Raw genomic sequence first — 26,228 nt, forward strand, 5'->3', positions numbered from 1 at the left:
TTTAAAAAGCAGAGTCCTACCCGTTTTAAAGCCAATTCAGAGCCGTTTTTTGTGCTGTCTGAATGGCACTGAAATGGTATTTAGTAAAAAATAAAGGTTAGAGCACTGTGATAGGCTGTCCCTTGTCTTGTGTCCCTTCCCTGAACCAGGAAATAAGCTGTGGTTAGAAACGTGTTCAGAGGTTAAACGGCTTGACTGGTGATGTGAATGGAACTTAAATGGTATTTTTAAATGGTAATCTGCTGCAATATGAACACTAGACCCGTTTAAAATACCATTTAAAATTACAGTTTTTCAAAACGTTTCAAAATGTTTTATGTGATGTGAAAGCTACATGAGGGTGCTGTAATAAGGGTCCATGCTATTTCCATTGTTTTCATGCATTGTGATATGTCGTTGGAAAGCTTATGAATATAACACAATAAACAGACTCCCTTAAGTGTACACTTAAAGGCCTATAAAGGTCCATTAAATGAAAAACAATTTTCACTTTACATTTACACTGCAAAATCAAACTGGTTTTGCAGTGTAAATGATTGCCGCTTTAAAAAAAACTGGAGATTTCTTCCCAAATCTCTCACTTTCTGAAACTCTCATCCTATTAAATCTCACCCATTGTTTTGAAATCCATGTGAGATCGATACCAGTCAGTAATTTTTTTTTCTCTTGATTGTTTTCTTATTCATTGAGGGTTTTCGGAATCTTCTGTACCTGCTGCTGCAGAAGCTTCTGCCCTGCTATGGTTGGGAAGGGTAGGAGGATAGAGACCAGCTCTGGCTGCTGCAGCAGCTTCTGCCCTGCTGTGGTTGGGTAGGTGGAACAAGAACTGCATAAGCTTTTGCCCATCCGTCTGACTAGTTGTTAATAATTGAAAAATGTGCATTTAAGAAGATGGCTGTTCAAATATGTCTAAAATACCAGCCCATTTAATAGCCTGTTTCAGAAGGAAGATAACTATACATTGTGTGTACAATGTTCAGCCCAAACCCAGTTAGTTTTTTTTTTCACCCCAAAATCAAATAAATTAAAGCTCAATGGTGCATACCTTGTGATGTGGTCTGTGAAATGTATCCTGAAATACATCTGTGAAAAGAATGAAGATGGCGCCCCCTGGTGTAATGTTGTTCTCATTAGTAGTGTATATTGAACTATTTTACAATTACAGGGATAAGGAAAAGGAAAAAGGGTACTTGTGTATTTGCAGGGCGCCCACTAAGCTATTTGCTTAGCGGGCTATTCTGCATAGTGAAATCGCATCGCATGGCACTTTTTCATGCAATCTCACTAGTTAATTTATTTACTGCACCCTGGCCGCGGATAGCATCGTACGTAAAATTGCATTTGATTTTGCGTGTGATGCGATTTAGCACAACACCCCCATGTACATGTCTATGCGATGCAATGGGATTTAGCACACCCCCACTATCCACGTCCCCCTGAAGCCTGCGCGCCCTCCCGACCTTTTCATACCCCAATATCCACGTTGGCGTGGAGTTGATTTTATAAAGTGAGGCGAGCTCAGCGAGCGGACATGGCACACATGTAAAGTAATCCGCGTCCGCTCACCTTGGTGCGCTCGCCACACTTTGTAAAATCAACTCCACGGCGATCTGGATAGTGCGGGTATGAAAATGTCGGGAGGAGGCGTAACCGCGTCCGCTCGCCACGCTTCGGGGTGACGTGGATAGTGGGGGTGTGCAAAATAGCATGGGTGCTTTTAAAATGAAGTACCATCACATCTCACAGGCATGGGTGCTTATACAATGAAATATCGCATCGCACCGCAAATGGCATGCCATGCGATCCGTGGGCAGGGGTGTACTAAAAATTAACTAAGGAAAATCGCATCATATTGCATGCAATGCGATTTTCCTACGGTGCCGTACGTATGTAAATTGGGCGCCCTGCAAATACACAAGTACCGAAAAAAGGCACAGAGGGGAAAAGGGAATGGATGGGTAATGCAAATGCAGTATCAAATGTGGCAAGTGACAACTCAATAAATGAATGGAGACCATAAAGAGATACCAGTCTGGAGGGACTTCGAGGAAAGGAAGTTAACCAAGGTAGGTCCATGGGTCCCACAGGGGACATCGGGGATGTCTCAAAGCCGTATTCAAGGGAGGGAATTTGCCTGAGGTGTCAGAAGTACCCGACGACCAGAGGCATCCTGGGAGGCGAACGTGTCAAAAGCATAGAATTTTATAAAGGTATGGACAGATGACCACGTTGCAGCCTTGCACAGCTGTTCGGTAGATGCACCTCGGCGTTTTGCCCATGATGGGCCAACCGCTTTGGTAGAGTGTGCTTTGATGGAAATAGTAATCGATAGATTAGTCTGTTTGCTCACTGGCCACCCCTTTTTGTGAAATCCATACAGCACAAAAAGAGAATCAGATTTCCTGACCGACTTGGAACGGTCAACATATATAGTCAGAGCCCTGACCACATCCAATAAGCGCTCGTCTGCGGATAGGCCTTCTGCCGTGAACGCAGGAACCACAATCTCCTGATTAACATGAAATCTGGAGACGACCTTCGGCAGAGAAGAAGGTTTTGTCCTTAACACCACCCTATCTGAATGAAAAATTAGGAAGGGTGATTTGCAAGAGAGAGCTGACAGATATGAAACCCTTCGGGCGTAAGATACGGGCAGAAGGAATATCGTCTTAACTGTCAGCCATTTGAAATCGGCCGCATTAAGCGGTTCAAATGGGTGCTTGGTTAAAGCCTGTAATACGAGTGATAGGTCCCAGGGTGTTTTAGGAGGGACATACGGAGGCTGTATTACTCCTTGTAGGAACGTACGCACATCCGGAAGCAAGGCTATTTTCTTCTGGAACCAGACAAAGCCGAGACCTGAACTTTTAGGAAGGCCATTCTCAGCCCCATGTCCAGGCCCTTTTGTAGGAATGCCAGGATTCTGGCTACCTTGAAGACCTTCGGATCGAATCTCCTAGCTGTACACCATGTAAAATAGGTGTACCACATCCGGTAATAAATCCTTGAGGACGCTGGCTTGCATGCCCGAATCATGGTCCTAGTTACTTTGGAGGAGAAACCCTTACGTTTCAGTAAAGCAGTTTCAAGTGCCACGCCGACAAAGACAGACGCTGAGGGTCCGGGTGTAGACAAGGTCCCTGACTCAGCAGGTCCACCCGAAGGGGTAAGGGGAAAGGAGGCCGGTGAGACATGTGTTGAAGGTTGACATACCAGTGCCTGCGTGGCCAGGCTGGAGCCATCAGGATGAGGTTCCCGCTCTCCTGTTTGAACTTTCTGATGACTCTGGGAATCATGTTTAATGGCGTAAAGGCATATGGAAGATGAAAAGTCCATGGAACCGATGGGGCATCCGTGAAGCAAGCTTGAGGATCCCTGGACCCGGAGTTGGACACTTTGTTGTTGTGTCTGGACGCCATTAAGTCGACGTCAGTTAGGCCCCAACGTTCTATCAGGATGGCAAATACTTCAAAGTGGAGTGACCACTCCCCCGGATGAATATCCCGACGGCTCAGGAAGTCTGCCTCCCAATTTAGGATGCCTGGGATGAAGACGGCCCGGCAGAGCCAGAAGGTGCTGTTCCACCCAGGCAAGGATCTTGGATACCTCTTGGAGAGCCGCCTTGCTGCGAGTACCTCCCTGGCGGTTTATGTATGCCACTGCCGTGGCATTGTCTGACCTGATCTGCACAGGTTTCCCTTGGAGTAGGTCCAGCGACTGGGTCAGGGTGTTGCGAACTGCCCAGAGTTCCAATATGTTGATGGAAAGACAGGTTTCCGGAGTGGACCACACGCCTTGCAAGGATCAGGATTCTACTACCACCCCCCCCCCCAACCTCGAAGGCTGACATCGGTAGTGAGAATCGTCCACTCTGTGAACCAGAATGGACGACCCTGAGCCAGATGGTGTGTTTGTAGCCACCATTGAAGGGACTCTTTTACCTCCGGAATCAACGTGAGAAAGGTGGACCTGATGTGATAGGGTAGGCCATCCCACTTCCTCAAAATGAGGCGCTGTAAGGGACGAGAATGAAATTGTGCCCATTCTACCATATCAAAATGTCGATACCATCAGGCCCAAAATCCTCATTGCCCAGTGAACAGAGACTCGTGGGTCCTGTAGAAATAACCGGATTCGGTGTTGAAGAGAGTTGCATTTGTCCGTGGGGAGCAACATCCTCAATGATCGAGTATCCAGGAGAGCTCCCAGGTGCAACATTTGCTGAGAAGGGATCAGCGAGGACATCTCCCAATTGAGGAGCCAGCCGTGTGACTATTGAGTTGTGATTGTTATCTGTAGGTGTGATAACAGAACTTCCGGGGACTTTTCCACCAAATAGAGGTCGTCCAGGTATGGGAACACTCGGATACCCAGCTGGTGAAGGTGTGCTGCCATAACCGCCATTATTTTTGTGAAAATCCTGGGGGCTATGGCTAGGCTGAATGGAAGAGCTTGGAATTGGAAATGACGGCTCTGAATAGCAAACCTGAGGTATTTCTGGTGTGCTGGCAGAATGGGGATGTGTAAGTAAGCGTCTCAAATGTCTAGTGAGACCATTTAATGCCCCGCTTCCAGAGCTAGGATTATTATCCTCAAAGTTTCCATCCGGAACTTTGACACCCTTACCACTTTTTTGAGTGATTTTAGGTTTAGGATAGGCCTGTATGTTCCGTTTGGTTTTGGAACCAGGAACAGAGTGGAGTAATACCACCGTCCTCTTTCGTGTGGCGGGACCAGAACTATAACTCGAGACTGTAGCAGAGACTGCAGAATCTTTAGCAAATGTTCTGCTTTGTGCGGGTCGTGAGGGAGACACGTGCAGAAAAACTTGCGTGGGGAGGCCTTTTGAAAGAGATGAAGTATCCCCGAGGCACAACTTCCCTTACCCATGCATCCTTTGTTGTGGATAGCCACTGATGAGCAGAGTGGAGAAGTCTGCCTGTCCAGTCATGCAGTAGGGTTTGTCAGGCTTGGTAGGAGCCTGTCTGGTGGCCCAGGCCTGCTTAGGTTTGGCCTTGTTGGTAGGAGTAGTCCTGGGGTATGATTGACCCCTGACTTTACCTTGGGGATGAAAGGACCGAAAGGAGGAGGTCCTAGTTTTTTGTGGTAGCGCTGTAGGTAAGCATGCCGCCTTGGCAGCTGCCAAAGAGGCTACAATCTTATTAAGCTCCTCCCCAAATAAATTCTTGCCCTTAAAGGGCAACAGTTCCAAGGTCTTCTTGGATTCCAGGTCTGAGCCAAATGATGAGGCGGGCCTGAACAGAGCTGGCGGATGCCCTGGCTGCTAAAGAGCCTGCATACGACATGGCCTCCATAATATATAAAGCAGCTTGTTTTATGTGGTGTACACATAACTTAGCATCCTCGGAAGAGTCTAGAGGAAGCTCATCTTCCACTGCCTGTACCCACGGCAAAATTGCTTTTGCCGCCCAGGTTGCGGCTATGGTAGGTATTTGGACCACGCCCGTGAATGAAAATATGGCCCTAAGGGAATGTTCCAAACGTCTGTCTGTGGGATCCTTCAGAACTGATCCCGAAGTAACCGGGAGGACTGAGGGTTTAACCAACCTAGTCACATGGGAATCCACCGATGGGGGAATCTCCCATGGTTTACAATCCTCAGGAGGGAGTGGATATCTGGACAAAATCTTTCTAGGGATATTGGACTTTTTCCCCAAAGCCTCCCATTGATCCGTTCTGATCTCTGTTAAGTGATCAGAGCAGGGGCTGGCTGGCAACTTTTAGCCTGGGGGGCAATTCTAGAGCACTGGCCCATAAGTAGCGCATAAGTGGCCCATAAGTAGCGCATTGTTAAATGCAGGTTTTTAATTAATTAATATAATTTATTATACAGAGGGAGCAGCCAGTGGTGCCATGGCATTACTTTTATATTATACAGGGGGAGCAGCCTGTGGTGTCATGCCATTATTATTATTATACAGAGGGAGCAGCCTGTGGTGTCATGGCATAATGCCATGACACCACAGGCTGCTCCCCCTGTACAATAATAATTATGACACCACAGGTTGCTCCCCCTGTATAATATAAAAGTAATGCCATGACACCACTGGCTGCTCCCTCTGTATAATAATAATGCAATGACACCACATGCTGATCCTGCTGTATAATAATAATGCAATGACACCACAGGCTGCTCCCGCTGTATAATAATAATTTAATGACACCACAGGCTGCTCCCGCTGTATAATATAACAATAGTAATACCATGACACAAATTATTATACAGGGGGAGCAGCCTGTGGTGTCATTGCATTATTTTTATACAGAGGGAGCAGCCTGTGGTGTCATGGCATTACTTTTATATTATACAGGGGGAGCAGCCTGTGGTGTCATGCCATTATTATTATACAGAGGGAGCAGCCTGTGGTGTCATGGCATAATGCCATGACACCACAGGCTGCTCCCCCTGTACAATAATAATTATGACACCACAGGTTGCTCCCCCTGTATAATATAAAAGTAATGCCATGACACCACTGGCTGCTCCCTCTGTATAATAATAATGCAATGACACCACAGGCTGCTCCCGCTGTATAATATAACAATAGTAATACCATGACACAAATTATTATACAGGGGGAGCAGCCTGTGGTGTCATTGCATTATTATTATACAGAGGGAGCAGTCTGTGGTGTCATGGCATTACTTTTATATTATACAGGGGGAGCAGCCTGTGGTGTCATGGCGTTATTATTATACAGAGGGAGCAGCCTGTGGTGTCATGGCATAATGCAATGATACCACAGGCTGCTCCCGCTGTATAATAATAATGCAATGACACCACTGGCTGCTCCCTCTGTATAATAATAATAATGCAATGACACCACAGGCTGCTCCCGCTGTATAATAATAATGCAATGACACCATAGGCTGCTCCCGCTGTATAATAATAATGCAAAGACACCACAGGCTGCTCCCGCTGTATAATATAACAATTGTAATGCCATGACACAAATTATTATACAGGGGGAGCAGCCTGTGGCGTCATTGCATTATTATTATACAGAGGGAGCAGCCTGTGGTGTCATTGCATTATTATTATACAGAGGGAGCAGTCTGTGGTGTCATGGCATTACTTTTATATTATACAGGGGGAGCAGCCTGTGGTGTCATGGCATTATTATTATTATACAGAGGGAGCCGCCTGTGGTGTCATGGCCATGACACCACAGGCTGCTCCCCCTGTACAATAATAATGACACCACAGGCTGCTCCCCCTGTATAATATAAAAGTAATGCCATGACACTACAGGCTGCTCCCCCTGTATAATAATTTGTGTCATGGCATTACTATTATTAATAGTAATGCCATGACACAAATTATTATACAGGGGGAGCAGCCTGTGGTGTCATGGCATTATTATTAATATACATGAAACAGCAGATATATCATTTTAGGTGTTTAATGTTAACTTACTCTCTTTTATCCCTCAGGCTCCTCCTGTCCTGCTGCGGCTCCACAAATTTCAATTCCCCTCTCTGCAGCCTCCTGAAGCGGCCCCCACGACTTGTCCTGCGGCCTGCCTGCCTTCCTCCAGTCTCTGCAGACGCGTGGGTGGGAGGGGTCATCGTCATGACGTCCCCACCCAGCGTCTGCTACTGCCGCCAGGGATAACAGGGATTCAGGGAACAGGCTGCCGGGGCCCTCCTCCACGTAGCCGTGGAGGCCGGCGGCCATGTTCCTGTGGCCGCAGACATCATTTAAAAGACCACAGGAACATGGCCGCCAGCAGTGAAAAAAAAAATGGTAAGGCGGCCTCGGACACGGCCCGCAGCACACCTGCCAGAGCGGCCTGGGGGGCAGATGGCACCCTGCACCCCGGCCCAGCCCGCCCCTGGATCAGAGTGAGGGAATTGGGCCTTAATAACCTTCTGCTTCTTGAAAATGTCTTTGGTTTTCGCAGTAGGTTCAGGTTCCTCCGAATCTGACAAAAGCACTTCACGGATTGCGTGAATGAGAGCTGCCACGTCAGGTGTCTGCTTGTGAAGCAGGGGTGTCAGTAGGCATGGGATCATCATCAAGGATGATGTCAACATCTGCATTATCATCCCCGTCATCAGTGTCATCCTGAGCTACAGGGAGCAATGGTGTCAACAGGGGTCTACTTGGTTGTGCCGCAGTAGGCAGCAGCTTTTGCATAGCCACCATAGTCTGCTGCAAGGTCTGCACCGTGGTCGACAGGGCATCCACCCAGGGTGGAGAGGACTAGACTACAGGGGGTGCAATGGAGGGAGGAAGGCGATCCACTAGGGTGCCTTATAATTGTTGAAAGGCTGCCTAGGGAGGTTGTTGAGAATCCACCATGGCAGTAGACTGACCAGGGGGGATAAAGCAATTAACACATAGCCCATCCTGGATAACATCCTGCTCAGACAGGCCTGCTGCGCAGCTCTTGCAAGACAGGAGCTGAGACTCTGACTGACTGTGCCCCCAGTTGGACATATTGCAAAAACACCCAACAAGGGGGGTTTCAGTGCACAATAGGTAAAAAAACGCACAAGCCGGCACAATTGTAGGAGCATAAGAAATACACACCCAAATAGGGCAGAGTGTTCCCCTCTTAAAACTCCCGCTGGGGGAGTGTGATCTATACGTCTGAGGAAGCCGCTGATGATTTGAGAGGCGGGGAAACACTTTCACAGGACTGTGTACGGAACACACAACCACTGAGTGCGGGACATTGGAACCCGGGGCTGGATATTCCAGGAAAGGCTGTATCTATAGGAGGCACCAACAGCCGGGAACTAGCCCACGGTGGGAGAGACCAACACCCAGCAGGTGGACTATAGAAACTAGGCAGCAGAGCCCAAGTATAAACTACCTTGCTCACTGGTTATATTTTCCTTGTTGCCTATATTTGCTGCTACTAATAAGCTTGCTATTATATTGCTCCTGTGGAAGGAGATGCTGCTTAATCACATTTGCTTCTAACAAATTTATATGGAACATTATACTCTGACTGCTTTTGACTGTTGCTCTACAAGCTTATTACATCCCAGAAGGGACTAAATATTGCTAAAAGGAACTTTGGCTTCTATAGGTCTAAGTTGGGACCAAGATACTAACAACTAACTGCTAGACTACTGATAAGCCTGGATATGCTTTATTATTAACAGCTGATTGAAAATCAAAGTTGCTTCTTTATCATCAGTCAGTAATGTCTATATAGTATAGTTGATACCGTGAGCTTATATTTTATCTATTAGGTTTTGATTTTATTGTATGTTGTGTGCTACCGGCCGGCGGAGTTATCTTTTTTTTTTTTTTAAAAGATGTCTTAAATTATTTAAAGAGAAAGTGTGCTTGTTCTATGTTTTGGGTTCAAAAGCGCCGTTTAAACCACCAATAATGAAAGGGATCTGTATGTGGCCTGAAACAAGAGACTTATCCTGTGACAAGCATGGCTCTATGGTGGCAAAGTTTCCATCAATGGGCAGTATTCAATTTCAATGAGAAAAATTCACCGTGTTTTATGGCGAGTTAGTGCTTTTCTCGCGTTGGACGGAGAATTTTGGTCTCAAAAAGCGAACAACCCTATTCAACGTGCACTTCTCGCCGTGTCTCCCCGTGTAGCAATTCTCCATCTTTTCATGGAGAAGTGGAATGTGAACTTTTAAAATAAAGTTTTTTTTGTTTTAATTTTGGTGTCAAAAAAGTTACGGATTATACTTACGATAATTCCTTTTCTTCGGAGTACTTCATGGCAGCCACACAATGGGTTCATCCCTCTCTCCCCTTACAATTAGACAGGTAGTTTTTCCCTAGGACACGCCCCCTTCTTCCACCAGTACATAGCCAGCACCTTCCCCCATGACTCCAGTCTTTTGACTCATCTCCGCCACCGATCCTAGGGAAAAACACAAACACGGGGGGGATAATAATACAGGCTGCCATGAAGTACTCCGAAGAAAAGGAATTATCGTAAGTATAATCCGTAACTTTCTTCTTCTTACTTCATGGCAGCCACACAATGGGATATACCAAAGCAGTAGGGTGGGCTACAATACCTTAAATCAAGGCCTGATGTAGAACTCTGCTCCCAAAAGATTCTTCAGTTACATCCAATGCATAATGTTTTGCAAAGGTATGTATGGACGACCATGTCGCAGCTTGGCATATGTCCTTGACCGAGACGTTAGCCTCTCTTGCCCAGGAAGTTGCCATTGCCCTAGCCGAGTGTGCCTTTATACCTTCTGGAACTTGTCGGCCAACTTTCTTGTAGGTGAAACAAATAACTTCTTTGAGCCACCTTGAGATAGTTTGTTTTGTTTTGAAGGCGCAAATCCTTTCTTTGCTCCTTGTGGAATCACAAACAACGATCTCGTTTTCCTGAAGATTGCTGTACGATCCAAATAAATTTTGATTATTCTCACCATATCCAGCGTATGAAGATCTTTTTCTCTTCTAGTGGTTGGATTTGGAAAAAAACAAGGCAAAACAATATCTTGACTCATATGAAAAGATGAGACTACCTTCGGAAAAAATGAAGGTTTGGTTCTTAGGACTACTTTGTCCGGAAATAACTTAAGGTAGGGTTCACAACATAGTAACGCATGTAATTCCCCTACACGTCTTGCCGACGTAATAGCGACCATAAACGCTACCTTCCACGTAAGAAATTTTAGCCCAGCTCTCTCACATGGTTCAAATGGGTTTGCCATGAGCCCGTTTAGCACCAGATTGAGGTCCCACTGAGGAATCACTGGTCTAACTCTTGGACGGATTCTTTTGGCTGCTTGAAAAAATCTTTTTATCAGTCCTTGGTCTGCTAACTTCTTATCCAGTAGAACACTAAGGGCTGAAACTTGTACCTTCAGAGTTGCTATGGATAGGCCCTTATTGAAACCTTCACAGAGGAACTGTAGAACATGCGCCAGTCTAGCCTTGGGAAAAGGAAATCTATGTTCAGACCATCCCGCGAAGATCCTCCAGATTCTATAATATATATCAGAGGAAACTTTCTTCCTTGCTTGAAGCAGCATGTCTACTACGACTGCTGACAGGCCTTTATCTGTCAGTTGCTTCCTTTCAAACTCCATGCCGCTAAATGAAGTTTCTGTGGGTCCTGGCACATTACTGGGCCCTGCATCAGAAGATCCTGTGACACTGGAAGAAACCATGGCTCTGCCACCGCCATGCCCTCTGCCATCGGGAACCAGGCCCTTCTGGGCCAATAAGGGAGAATAACTATCGCCCGAACTCTCTCCGACCTGATCTTCCACAGTACTTTGTGTATGAGCGGAAAGGGTGGGAAGATATATACCAGGGAGAACTGCCATCTCTGGGACAGGGCGTCCACGCCTTCCGATCCTCGTGCCGGGTGTCTGGAGAAGAACCGCTGAACCTTCGTATTCTCTGGAGTCGCCATCAGATCTATTTGTGGCTGGCCGAATCTGCGAACGATTTGTCTGAAGACTGAGTCCTTCAGCTCCCATTCTCCTGGCAGAATTTGAGTCCTGCTTAGGAAGTCTGCCAGCTGATTCTCTTCCCCTGGCACGTGTAATGCCGAGATGGATCGGAGATTTTTCTCTGCCCAGCCCATGATCAACCGGATCTCTTCTAGCAGTGGGCGACTTCTTGTCCCCCCTTGCTTGTTGATATAAGCGACTGTCGCTATGTTGTCTGAGAAGACTCTTAGGTGGGATCTTCCTATTTCGCCTGAGAAGAACTTCATGGCCATGAAAACTGCTCGAAGCTCCCTGTGGTTGGATGATAGATCCGATTCTTGGACGGACCAGATACCTTGGGTAGTTTTGCCTGAGCAATGTGCTCCCCACCCTGTGACGCTTGCGTCTGTTGTCAGCACTACATACTGTGGGCTTGAAAGAGACATTCTTCTGAACGCCATGTACCTGCTTTGCCACCACTGAAGTGACGACACCACTGATTGAGGGAGCGTGATGTAGCGTTCCAGAGAAACTTGGCTTCTGGTATAGGGTAGGAGATGCCACTGTAGTGTCCTCATATGCCACCTGGCCCATGGTACCACCTCCACTGTTGAAGACATCATCCCTAAGAGACTTATTGCTAGTCTCAGCGGAACCTTCCGACTCCCTTGGATTACCTCTACCAGCTCTTGAATCTTCTCGCATCTCTGGCCGGACAGGGTGACCTCGAACCGTACTGTGTCCACGATGACGCCTAGGTATTGGATGGTCTGTGTAGGACACAGATGGCTCTTGTTCCAATTGATCAGCCACCCGTGATCTTGTAGGAACTGGACTACTATTTCTGCATCTCGGACGGCTTCTGCTTTTGACTTTGCTGAGATAAGTAGATCGTCCAAATAAGCCCATATTGCTATGTTCTTTCTCCTTAAGCACTCTATCATGACTACGAGTACTTTTGTAAATACCCTCGGTGAGGATGTGAGACCAAAGGGAAGGCAGGTAAACTGAAGATGTTTTCCTTTGACGCAGAACCTGAGAAATTTTCTGTCTGGTATATAGATAGGGACATGAAAATAAGCGTCTTTTAGGTCTATTGAGACCATGTAGTCTTCCCTTCTCAGACCCATAAGGATAGTCTTGGCTGTTTCCATGTGGAACTTGCGTTTCCAGATTCTGGCGTTTAGATCTCTTAGATCCGAGATTGTTCTGAAACCTCCAGAACTTTTTGTTACCACGAACAAACGGGAGTAGAACCCTAGGCCCTGCTCTGCCTCTGGGACCGGCTCCACGGCCCCCGAATCCGCCAGATCTCTTATGCTCAGGGCCAATGCTTCCTGCTCCGCCCTTAAAACTGGAATCCTTGAAATTAAAAATTTTTCCCTTCTGGGTCTTGAAAGAAACTCTAGGCGATATCCCGTGGACACCACTTCTAGAACCCAGGTGTCTTGTACCGTTTGCTCCCACACGTGGGCAAACTGCAGCAATCTTCCGGCCACCTGTAAATTGTCCACGGGACACAACTTGTCACTGTTTCTTATCCCCTCTTTTGACAGTCTGTCGAAAGAAGGCTCTGGAAATACCTGAGGTATATCTCTCCCGAAAAGGCCTCCCGGGCCTATAGGACCTGGCTTGTCTGAAGCTTTGCCTGGGGAAATAATTGAAACCTCTTCCCCTTTTATCTTGGGGGAGTCTCACTGACTTCCCACCCGACATCCTCTGTATCATCTGGTCGAGTTTGCTGCCGAAAAGGAATTCCCCCTCGAACGGCAGGGTTGCCAGTTTGTTTTTAGAGTGGGTGTCTGCTGCCCAAGACTTGAGCCACAGGGCTCTCCTTGCCACCACTCCAGAGGTCAACGCCTTCGCTGAGTAATCCAGCACGTCTAGGGATGCCTCACATATATAATCAACGGTAAGTTGGATTTGTGCCAGACTGCTGATCATTTGCTCTCTAGCCACCCGTTCTTGTAGGTCCTCTTGTAAAGAGGCGCACCATATTCTAAGGGCTCTAGCCAAGGAGGCAATAGCCACTCCTGATTTGATAGATGTGGCGCTAGAGATGTGCAGTCTTTTTAAAGCGCTCTCCATACGCTTCTCCATAGCATCTTTAAGAGATGCACCGTCCTCAAGAGGAATCGTAGTTTTGGTGGTGACTTCGGACACTGCCGCATCAATTCTGGGGATACTACACCACTTTAGAAATTCTGCATCCTCTATGGGGTACATCTTCTCTGTCCTTTTCACAGGCCCAATCCGTTTGTCCGCATTGGACCACTCCTTAATTAGGATCTCCTTAACCACCTTGTGCACGGGAAAGCACCTCCCCTTTCTTGACCTGTCCTCAAACAGAGCGTCATACTCGGTTCTCACTGGTTGTTTATAGTTCAGTGTTTTATACAGTTCTTTAAGAACCACCTCCACCAGCTCTAAATTAAAGGACCGTTCCTCTTCCACTAGTTCACCGGCCTCTGCGCCGTCATCCCCATCATCATTATCATCATCATCAGTATCCGCAGCCGCAGGCAAATCACATTCTACGTCCAGACTGGTCTGTGACCTAGACCTTTTCCCCTGATATTCTTTCTTGGAGACAAAGTTATCTTTCATCCAGGCCATAAGCTCACTAATCTGGGAAACAGTCCCAATACTGGTATCAGCTCCCTTGTCACAGCTGCGGCACAAGGAATTCTCTCCAGTGAAAATCTTATCACAATCAATACATGTCTTGCTAACATGTTTCTTCTTGGCCAATTTCTTCTTAGTCCCCACAGGCACACTAGAAGATTAAATAACAATCATCACTAACTACTCTGCGTAACTTTATATATATAAAAACTCAGTCCTCTGAGAGGACCTACCTGGGCAGCAACGTAGGAAGTTTTTGAGAGGCTTCCTCCTCCATGTCTCCGGTACCACGGGGTTTGCAAACAGCACAGCTAGCACGAGGAAGCGCCTGTAACACCGACCAGGCGCGTTAAGAAGGCTACTTCCGCCTTCCGGCAGCGTCAGGTAGCGTGCGCGTCATCCCGACGCTTGGAACGCACGCCCGCCTGACTTCCTGCCCCGTGGAGCGCAAGGTTGCGTCACAGTACTGAGCGGGGACAGCGTGTTTAGGTCAGAGCAGCGCGCCTGAACGCCTGATGACCCGCACGCCGGGAGCCCAGCACGCGCCGCACAGACACCTCTGTCTGCCGGCGGGGATTTAACTAAGAGAAGACCGCCGGGCTCCCTCCGCTTACCAGTACTCGCAAGCGAGGTACATGCCGCCGGCCAGACCTCCTAATGGGAATAGGCACCGCCACCCCAACGCTGCCCAGGACTGGCAGCGTAACGCCTACCAGTAGGTAAAAAAATAATAAAACCTATACTACACTGTCTATCTGCCTAGGAGACAGGAAAAAGACTGGAGTCATGGGGGAAGGTGCTGGCTATGTACTGGTGGAAGAAGGGGGCGTGTCCTAGGGAAAAACTACCTGTCTAATTGTAAGGGGAGAGAGGGATGAACCCATTGTGTGGCTGCCATGAAGTAAGAAGAAGAAATTAGGAATTTTATTCTGTGAAGGGGTATGCTATTTTTATTCATGTGCTTATAGCACATGAATATATATTTAATTTAAAAAAAATATATATATATCTTTTTTTTACAGAGCAGCCAGCAGGGGGCCGGGAGCCGCAAGCCGTCCTCAGATATTCATATACTCACTGCACCCGATCATTACATATGCACGATCAGGTGCAGTGAATACCCGGTCCCCTGTTGGCTCTCCCGGGGGGCAGCCTGTGCTGCCTGGCTCCCGGGGAGCCTGTGCTGCCTGGCTCCCGGGGAGCCCACCTCCCCCCCACATACGTTCTGGGGCAGGCAGGGAGACTTCCATTTCCCTGCCTACCGCCGTCCTCCCTGCAGCGTCATTTCATACGCCGGATTGGCTGAGACTTGCCGCGAGGGAAGGCGAGTCTCAGTCACATTGAATACTCTCTAAAGTGCCGTGACAGAGAATCTCCAAACATGGAGAATCTCCGCAAAAACACGGCGAGTGCATGGCGAGAGAAAAAAAACTCTCGCCATGCACAGAGAATATTCTCATTGAATACTGCCCAATGACTATGGAGCACAACCATATGTAAAGGTTATCTGCAGGGCATCCACTAGCATGTTATCAATCTCAAAAGAAGTTAAATATACATTCATACAATGGTTACACCCATAAAATGTTTCAACAATTAATAATGTTTAGAAAATAAGGTTAACCGACATCTTCTTAATAACGTTATTTGGACTGTTATAACATTATCTTTAGAGTAATTAATACAGTGTCTGTAACAAATTGTTCTTTTTATGTGGTAAAAGAAAATGGAATTTAGGGATGGATATTATAGGTTAAAGGTAAATAGGGTCCGATTTTGTCAGAGGTATGGTATGCTGGCCAATAATAGACATATTTTTAAACCTGGTTTTGCCTTTTGAATGATTACCACTGTAAAAATACAGACCCCTTGATAACCATTTTAAAGCAAGTCATTGCATTTACAGGAAGTAGTAGGCTCAGTAGGAATATTTCCATCAAACGTGTGCGCTCCCCACTTTCTCACACCCACCTGTACTGCCCCCCATGTGTGAATGGAGGTCAGAGTGGGAACACCAAAATTACTTGGCGATGAAAATGCTAGGTAAAAAGCTGGGATTTTCACACATTTATGCCTGGAAGTGGTATTATTGTGAAATTCATATAAAACCCCCGTAAATTCATATGGTGAGGAACAGGGTTCAGTTCTGTTTATCCACAAACACTGGTTTTGCCTATTACACTGACTACAAATTATTTTAATTCCCCCTGGACCAACCACCCGGGGCACTCCTGCACCCATTTTGGATACCACTGGAGTATATTGACCATTTATTGTATTTGAGTGTAACTTGTAATTATTGTCCCTAAAATTGTAAACTCAATATTGTGTTTTAAACATTATTTGTTTTTGGTGTTATTTCGTGTCCCTTTACACGTATCTCTGGATAAGCAACCCAATGGTCCACATTACATTACGGATTTAAAATCAACAGGATGAGTCAGCGGGATCTTGCTAAGATATTTTTTTATAAACTACTTAGGCAGTGCTTCCGTTTCCAATAAAAAATAAATATTTATAAACAAAGAAATGAGTTCAAGAACTACAATGTTTAAAACTTTCAGAAAAACACATGCCTGTTATGTAAAAACCATGAAAACATATTACAAGAAAACAGTGACGTCATTAACATGTGTCTGCCTTGAAATGTACGGCTTCGCCCCCTCAGTAACCGCATGTAACTGGGGGATAAAGCAGAGTCTTATTTTGTCCACCAACAAATGTAAAAAGCGGTCATCAGCTCAGTCTCCTCTTGCAATAAGATCTTCAATATAAGCATCCAACTCATCATCTGTATTTATATCAATGTCCTAAGAAGAGGAAGAACAGAACAGATTAACATGGATGTAGGACCTAAAGCATAATACTAAGGAGTTCATGGTCGTTGTGAAGTATGACAATATATACATCTATAGCTTTATCATACAATACATGTAAGCACTGAGGAGTTGTAGATAATGGAGTATAATGTAAACGTGTGCTTAAGTGAGTTATACCAACTAGGAACATCATAAAACCAGCGCAGAAAGTAAACCAAGAAAATATAAAGCTCATAATGCTAGTCGTTACAATCAGATCCAATTGTCTCATAATTATTGTATAGAAGGCTCCAAATGGAAAAATATAAAATTTCCCATCACAGTGGTCAGCTTCACTATAGATGTCCTATCAGCAGAGGATATGATGACCTGGCTTTACACTACAGACAGCCCCTGAACACTTGTCAGATCAGGAGCGGATGTCAGATGCAGTAGTCTGAAGATAAACACAACATCATGTACAGCAGTTCTAGCTCACCTCTTGTACTTTCTGCAGCAGTGACACAATGTTGGTCCTTAACTTCTGTAGCTTCTCCTCTGTTTCTTTAAGCTTCTTTTCTGTGCTTCGCTGGGTCTCTTCACTGGCCTTAGCTCGGAGATCAGCACGGCTCTGGTATGAGTTGCACAGGTTTTGAAGGCCCACCTCATACTGCTTAAAGTATTCCTTCTACAGATAGGAATGGATTTTGTAAGAAGTTAGTGAGAACGCGTTTGTATAATAAAAACAAGGCTTATTGAAATAAGTGTTGGCTAGTGTTTAATTTCCAAGATCTACTATGTAAACAATTAAGGTTATTAAGATGATTTTGCTTTTTCTGAAAGCCATATTTGTAGACATTTCCTGTTGCCCCAATGAAAGAAAATATAACATAGAATGGAAAAGGTATCCCCATATATATAGGTTAGTCTTTCTGATTACAGACTCAATCCATTAATACCCCTTTTACACCAAGGAATAACCCAGGTTGGACCCAGGTCAGCCTTGGTGTAAAAGGGGCCTACCCAGGTCCTGACCAGGGTTGAACACTGGTTGGACCTGGGTCTTGGGCGGTGTAAATGGTCCCAACCCAGGTTGGGACATCCGGGTAGTGCTGAAAGGATACCAGAAGTACTGGACGCCTTTCCACAGTGCGCTGCAGTGGCAAAAGACAGCAGCCAGGAAGGATACGGGCAGTGCACACAGAAATCATAATTGGATGCAGTATCATTTATATTATTATTATTTGGGGGGGGAGCACATGGGAGATTCGGTCTGCTGCTGCAGGTGAGGGGGCTGGGGAGAGCACATGGGTGATGCTGCACCTTTATACCGCTATGTGCGCTTGAGCACTGAATAAAACTTTTTGAAAAATATTTTACTAAATAAACAAACCAACATTTTTCAATGCTAACTTGTCATGTCTTTTAATTTTTATTTAAAATCATTGAGGGAAAGTTGGATGCCAGTTTATCAGTCCTAAAATGGACATTTTTTATGTCATTCATAGGGAAAAGCAGTGCTGACCCAGGTTTAGTGTAAACGGCGCAGACCTGGGTCCGACCTGGGTCACAGTGCTGTGTAAATTGGGTATGAAGCTGGGTCCAACCCTGGAAACTCCCGTGTTGAAAGACCAGGGTCCGACCAGGGATTTTGGTGTAAAAGGGGTATTAGTAACACGCTGAAGCTTTCCTTTACTATAACAACAACAACAACATTTATATAGCACTTTTCTCCCAATAGGACTGAAAGCGCTTTACCATTGTCTTTACAGCTCAAAATGCACAACAAGCTTAACAGTAGATATCAGTACAATGCTTGATTAAATAAGTATGTCTTTAGTCTATTGTTAAAGGATTCTACAGTGGTGGCTTCTCGCACTGTGCGAGGAAGAGAGTTCCATAGAGTTGGAGCAGCAAAGTTGAAAGCTTGACCCCCAGATGAAGTCAGGGAAATTCTGGGTACTGTTAGTAGTCCTTCTTTAACAGATCGAAGTAATCGAGTAGGACAGTAAGGAATCAGATGCTGCTGCAGGTACCTTGGGCCCTGGTCATGTATGGCCTTGAAAGTGAGTAAGCCAATCTTGAAAACTATTCGCCATTTTACAGGTAGCCAGTGAAAGGCGTAGAGAATGTAGACGTATGTGGCAGGAGCGGGGCTGGTTAGTTAATAGTCTGGAGGCTGCATTTTGTACCAGCTGCAAGCGGTGCAATTCTTTTGATGGGAGACCCAGGTAGAGAGCATTGCAGTAGTCTAGGCGTGATGATATAAATGCATGTATGACTTTAGGCAGGTCTTCTGAGGGAATTAAGTGCTATTCTGGCTATATTCCTTAGATGAAAGAATGAGGATTTGAGTGTGGCTGACACCTGATGTTTAAGTGTCAGGCCACTATTCAGGACAACACCAAGATTCCACACATGATCAGAGCTTTTTAGTGCTGTGCACCCCAGCGTAAGACCTGTCAGTTGGCTATACTGCCGTCTTTATCATCAGGACTTCTGTTTTATCTGGGTTCAGTCTCAGCCAACTGGCACTCATCCACTCCTAGAGCTCAGCTAGGCAGCCATTGAAGGTTATTATTGTGTTATCAATGCCTGGAGCAAAGGACAGGTACAGTTGGGTATCATCTGCATAGCAGTGGTAGACCAGGCCATGACATATGATTATGTGAACCAGTGGAAGCATGTATACTGCAAAAAGCATGGGAGATCGTATAGAACCCTGTGGGACACCACTAGACAACGGCACTGGTGGCGAAGAGTATACTCCCGTTGAAACTCTGTGACCTGCCAGCGAGAAATTATTTGAACCAGCTAAGGACTGTGCCACCCAGACCACATAGATTCTTCAGGCGCTCAATTAGAATCCCATGGTCAACAGTGTCAATTGCTGCAGAGAGGTCCAGAAGGATTAGGATTGCATTTTAGAAGATCATTGAGCACACATACCAGAAATGTTTCTGTGCTATGTCTTCTCCGGAATCCTGACTGTCATGTGGGTGGGTCTTTAGTGGAGTTGCAATAACTTTCTCAATAACCTTTCATAGAAAAGGAAGATTTGATACTGGCCTGTAGTTGGTCATGCAGTCAGGGTCTAAATTTGATTTTTTTTAAGAAGTGGTCTGACTATTGCTTCCTTTAGTGGTTCAGGAAAAATGCCTGTCTGCAAAGAGCATTGAACTATTTTTTGGAATTGGGAAATTCCAGCAATGTATTGTACATCCACTTGGTCAAAGATGTCCCATGAAGGCAGGTGTCTTACACTAGCAGGCTTGGTATGTTGGTACTCCTTTGGTGTCACTGTGGGGATTCCAGCCCGGATGATAGATACTTTATCTGCAAAGAATTTAGCAAACTCATTGACTCGTAGAGGGTCTCATTAGGCTGCAGGAATGCTGGTTTGCAAAGCATCTCCACTGTACGGAAAAGCAGAGCGGGCCTATTTTTTGCTGTCATGATCTCATTTGAAAAGAACTCTGTTTTCTTGAGGGTGATTGCTGATTGGTATTTTCCAATGTGCTTGATTAGATTTCATTTATCCTCTGCCAGGTTTGTCTTCCTCCATCGTCTTTCAAGTATACAACCCTTTTTCTTGAGATCACAAATACGGTTGTCAAACAAGGGTGCTTGATGGTGTGGTTTGCAGGGCCGTATACACACAGGGGCGATAGTATCCAGTGCTGTTGTCACAGCCCTGTTATAATAATGGACTAGGGAACATGGATCTTTATAGGTCCCCATTACTGCCGAGAGGTCCAAGTTAGCTGCGATGACCTGAGGAGTCATACCCCTCCTTGGGCGATATCTGGTCAATTCCATGGGCAAAGATCTATTTTGAGGGGTTGCTACTGAGAACCATATTGAGTGGTCGTCTGACCATGTGACTGGGTTTATCTTTAGGTCAGAGACTTCTAATCCAATCTGGAAGACAAGATCAAGAAAGTGACCACTTTTATGTGTAGCAGAGGGGATGTCTTGTGTGAGCCCGAGAGCATTCATTGTGCCCATGAGATCTTGGGAAAGGCGTGAGAGCTCATCATTGACCCATGCATTGAAATCCCTGAGGATGAGCCATCTTTGGTGCTCTAGAACTAGCCCAGCAACAATAGCTGTCAAACTCTTGTAAAAATGCAGGTACTTGTGTATTAGCTGGGCGCCCAATTAGCATACGTATGCAGGGTAAGCTACGATGTCTGCGATGTCCAACCGCTGCCTAGCGTAGTTATCGTAGTGACTCCGCGGCAGCCCGGCTCTGTCCCCAGCGTCCATGGCTCTGTTCCCGAAGTCCATGCCAAGCCTAGTGAGCGCCTCTCACTCAGCGCCGGTAACCGCCAGATCCCCTGCACTGGCGGATGCCCTGGCGGAGAGGGGATCATGCGGGCGCCGGCGGGGAGGCGTTCCATCTGTCTGAAATGCAGGTGCGTCTCAGTAATTATTAGCACGTGCGCCTCATGCATAAAGGGGGTATGCTGGCACAAGTGCGTCCTATGCACACGCATTATGCGTCCTCCCGACCTGTTCATATCCCACTATCCACGTCGGCGTGGAGTTGATTTTGTAAAGTGTGGTGAGCAGAGCGGAACACATGTGAAGTAATCCACGTCCGCTCGCCACGCTTTGGGCTCGGTGGCTCGCCACACTTTATAAAATCAACTCCATGCTGACATGGATAGTGGGGGTATGAACAGGTCGGGAGGACGCATACTCTTGCCACGCTTCAGGCTGGAGTGGATAGTGGGGGTGTTTCAGGAACACATTCACACCTGCCTCCTCCTCTGTCTTTGGCAAGCTGAACATTGTCACAGGTTCTGCAGCCATTACACTGTCACTTCACCGTCAGTTATGACAGGGACACCGACTGTCTGACTACGCTGATTCTGACAGGGACGCTCGCGGGAACACTACGCTACTTCTGACTGACTACGCCACAGGTCTTCAACCTATGGCCTTCCAGATGTTGTGAAACTACATGTAACAGCATGCCCTGACATTTTTGACATGCTCTTATAGGAAAAAATGTGGCAATGCATGTTGGAACATGTAGTTTCACAACATCTGGAGGTTCACAGGTTGAAGACCCATGGACTACGCTAACTACGCTGGCTTTGACTGACTACGCTGGCCGCGGGAACACTACATTGATTCTGACAGCGCCTCTACGCTAACTACGTACTGGGCGCCTGGCTAATACACAAGTACTGAAATGTCTTTCCATCTCCAGGGGGTTGGTAGATGAGAAGTACTCAAATGAGTAATTTCCATTGGGCAGACCCTAAGTTTTAGTGCTTTTTTAAAGCAGATGGCCACCCCACCTCCCCTGCGGTCCAGTCTGGGGTTGTGAATGACAGTAGTTTGTTGGAACTGCAGCTTCCAGGATAGGGGCTGCATTTTCATCCAGCCATGTCTCAGTAATACAGGCTAGATCTGAAGATTCGATAAGGTCAGCAATTGTAGTTATATTGTTTATTTGATAAATATGAAAGGAGAGAAAAGTTGACTTTGTTGAGGCATTCAAATCAATTTTTGGTACTTGTGTATTTGCAGGGCGCTCACTAAGCTAATGGGGGGGGGATCTTAGAATGCACACCCGATTTACATGAGGTGCTATCATGCTGGGACTTGTAGTTCTGCAAAGAAAAACATGTGGTGCAGATGCACACTCCATATTATTAATCAGATAAATCAATAATAGGAGGTTCTTGGTATATTCATTGGCCAAGAAATATTTGCCCACCAACCAGCTTCACGGTGACCTCATTTCTGGTGGGTCCCTAATACGAAGTTTGAATCTGGGGCGCGGAACCCCAAAAAGGCTATTTGCTTAGTGGGCTGTTCTGCGTAGTGAAGTCGCATCGCATGCAATATTGCGGTGCAATGAGATGCAATTTTCCTTAGTTCATTTTTAGTGCACCCCTGCCCCCGGATCGCATCGCATGCCATTTGCGGTGCAATGCGATTTTTCATTGTATAAGCACCCATGCGATGAGATGTGATGGTACTTAATTTTAAAAGCACCCATGCACACCCCCACTATCCACGTCACCCCGAAGTGTAGAAAATATAAGAACAATAATCAGTACAACACACTGCAGTGAGCACTCTTATCAACTACTCAGCTTCTATGGAAGGAAGTAGGATATAAATGCAGTAAAAAACTGTCAGCAACAGACATTATTACAAGGGAGACCACAGCCCAGCATTCCCAGAGACTGTTAGCTGCATGCAGATGATGGCCACTAGTGTCTCTGAGGGGAAGCATGGAGTGTGGCAGCTTGAAGGCGGGAAGCCTGCAGTGGACCTCCAGGTCGGCGCCTCCTCCCCTGTACTGGACTTCCCCCACTGGTCCTAAGTGCCCTGCAGAAATCGGGTAATAAAACCCGGACCTGTGCTCAGCACCCTGGTGGGCTAGTGGAGTGCCTACCTTGGCAGGCAGTATCCATGCCAGCGCCACGGGCTGTCTTCTGCATCCACGGCAGGACAGCAATTTAATGCCGCACCCCAAAGGGAGCACTTACCTGGCCCCATATGCCGGCCACGCTATCTGAGGAGCCGAAACCTGTGGAGTGCTAGACGCTGGGCCCCACCTCCGCCACAATACCCCTCTTGGCTGAGGTCATGGAGCTTCCCCCACTGGTACTAAGAACCCTGCATAAATCGGGTAATAAAACCTCACAGCGCTGTCAGCTCAGTGTTAACATTTTTTTTTTATAATGGAGGCGGGGTTATAGGGGAGAGGAGCCGAACATCCTGTGATACCTTAAAGCAGGTATTCCCAACCATGGTCCTCAAGGAACACCAACAGTGCAGGTTATAAGGTGCCCACAGACGCACCGATCCCGGCGTGCGTTGTGGGCTTAACTAGCACACATAGCATCGCATCGTATGCCTTGTGCATACGATGTGCATGCGATGCGATGCTAAAAAACGCTAGTACAAAAAGTATGTGCAGCACATACTTTTTGTACTGTACGATGGGGTGCCGCGGGAGCGCGCACCCCATCGTATAGCATCGCACCGCCGGGATCGGTGCGTGTGTGGGCACCTTTAGTGATATCCAGGCTTCAGCACAGATGGTTTAATCAGAATCCCTCAGATACTAATTAAGTCACCTGTGCTCAAGCCTGGATATCACTAAAACCTGCACTGGTAGTGTGCCTTGAGGACTGTGGTTGGGAATGCCTGCCTTAAAGCTTTGCTGGTTGGTACCCAGTCCTCAGGATCTGCCTACAACGCCCAAGGATAACCCTACAGAGCCCATGAATCCCAAAGAAGAACAAATGGAAAAGCTACTTTTCCTATATTGTGATATTTCCATTATAAGTAATATGAATTTTGAGGTCAGTTTTTTATGTATTTTAACATCTATTAATATATCTATTTATACTGAATATAACATGAAATGGTGACATTCATTTATTAACCTTTTCTTATACAGCGCTGCAGATTCTGTTGCACTTTACAATTATAACTAGGGATAAAACAAACTGGGCTGTTACAGGCCATCAAGTGGTAGAATGGCCCTGCTCACAAGCTTACAATCTATAGAGAAATAGGCATTGATACACATGTATAAGTATTCTATACATTGCTTAATGGTACACCTGACTGCAAAGGTTCTTGTTGGGCTTGAAAAATAAGGTAACCCAGAAAAGTAAGCAAGGGGTCAGGTGGTAAATGAGAGCGCAAATAAGTGAGAAAGTTTGTGCTGTACAGTAAGATGGAATGGATGGAAGGGAAAAGGTTTATGAAGGCAATGTGGGCGGTTCTGGAATCTGATAAGCGTGTCTGAAGGTGAGATTTAATCAGCAACTTACCTATCAATGCTGCCATTACAGACAGAAATTAAGGCGGTCAGATGCAACTTTTTTTAAGTCAAATCTAATTTGTCTTAAACTGCCACGGATTCTTGAATTCCTGTGCGGTTTCAGACAATCCGCGGTCGTTTCCTACAATTTATGGACTTTCCGACACTCTGTACTCTACAAATTGTAAATGTAAAGGGCCCCATACATCAGCAATTAATTGTGACAATTTTCAGATATGGAGATGATTGCCACAATTAATTTTAGATGTGTTGGCAATCCCAATCAAAATCGCCAATCGATTGCTTAATCAGGTTTTTAAACATGTTTAATAATCTGGTATTATTTGCAGATCTTTTTTATATGTGTGGGCATTCCCAATTCGTCTTCTTCATCTATTTACATTATGAACAGCAATCGATTGGGCAATTTCCAGATATGAAGATGCAATCTTTAGATGGAAAAATCTGCCGATCACTGAAATAAATCTGTAATGTGTGGGCAAAATCAGATAGATTGTAAAATCCATTTATCTGGCCAAAAAATCCCTGGATCTGGAAATCCATTAATTGTGATTGCTGATGTATGGGGCCCTTAATGCAGTCGGAATCCGGTATTGAATACCCCCCTTAGAGTGTGTCATGTCGGATATCTATTTTTCTGCATTAAATTTACAATTTTTTAAAGAATATGTTCCCCTCTTTTCTTTATATAAAATACTATATAACATACTACCAAATACATATTTTGGATACCCATTATTATTTATGACCAGTTATTTATTCTGCTTTACAGAGAATATTTAAACATTCACATCAGTTCCTGCCCCAGTAGAGCTTACAATCTATATTCCCTACCACATGTACATGTACACACATTCATTCTAGGAGTAATTTGTTGGGAGCCATTAACCTACCAGTATATTTTTGGATTGTGGGAGGAAACCGGAGTACCCGGAGGAAATTCAAGCAAGCACTGGGAGAATATACAAACTCCACACAGTCAGGGCCATATTCTGGTTTACGCTCAGAGGCAATTTCCTTGCCATATTCTGGTTTACGCTCAGAGGCAATTTCCTTCTCAAATGGACAAAACCATGTGCACTGCAGGTGGGGCAGATGTAACATGTGCAGAAAGAATTAGATTTGGGTGAGTTATTTTGTTTCTGTGCAGGGAAAATACTGACTGCTTTATTTCTACACTGCAATATAGATCTCACTTTGAAGAAAAACCCCTCCCAAATCTAATTATATCTGCACGTTATATCTGCCCCACCTGCAGTGCACATGGTTTTGTTAATTTGAGAAGGAATTTGCCTCCGAGAGTGAACCAGAATAAGGCCCATGGTGGAAAATTGGACCTATGACCTCAGTGCTGTGAGGTAGTAATGCCAACCAGTACACCGTCCGTGCTTCCCAATTTATGCAATTCTATTTTACAGCCAGCACAGGAACAATCTTTACTGGAGGGGAAAAAAAATGAGTTGTAACAATGTATTTTGGTACTTATGTAGTATCTGGGCTGCCGATTTCTAAATCGGGTACATCGCATCGCATCGCATGCGACCATCGGATGCGATGCGATGACCCGATTT

The 26,228-nt window shown here is 45.8% G+C and overlaps 1 protein-coding gene across 4 annotated transcripts in view; it reads right to left on the reverse strand.

The window, feature by feature from the left end:
* Nucleotides 1–16,483: 16,483 nt before the first annotated feature.
* The window catches only part of MORC2 (MORC family CW-type zinc finger 2), a 68,551-nt gene continuing 58,806 nt past the window's right edge, over nucleotides 16,484–26,228 (reverse strand). For all 4 annotated transcript variants that reach the window (XM_083145297.1, XM_083145296.1, XM_083145299.1 and 1 more), the window contains exons 26-27: nucleotides 17,332–17,520; nucleotides 16,484–16,844 (exon numbers count right to left, since the gene is read on the reverse strand). In XM_083145297.1, the coding sequence (XP_083001423.1) occupies nucleotides 16,776–16,844; nucleotides 17,332–17,520 (258 nt within the window). In that variant the 3' untranslated portion in view covers nucleotides 16,484–16,775. The remainder of the gene's footprint in view (nucleotides 16,845–17,331; nucleotides 17,521–26,228) is intronic.

The sequence above is a fragment of the Crinia signifera genome, chromosome 1, assembly GCF_055691185.1.
Source record: "Crinia signifera chromosome 1, ASM5569118v1, whole genome shotgun sequence".
NCBI classification, from domain to species: Eukaryota; Metazoa; Chordata; class Amphibia; order Anura; family Myobatrachidae; genus Crinia; species Crinia signifera.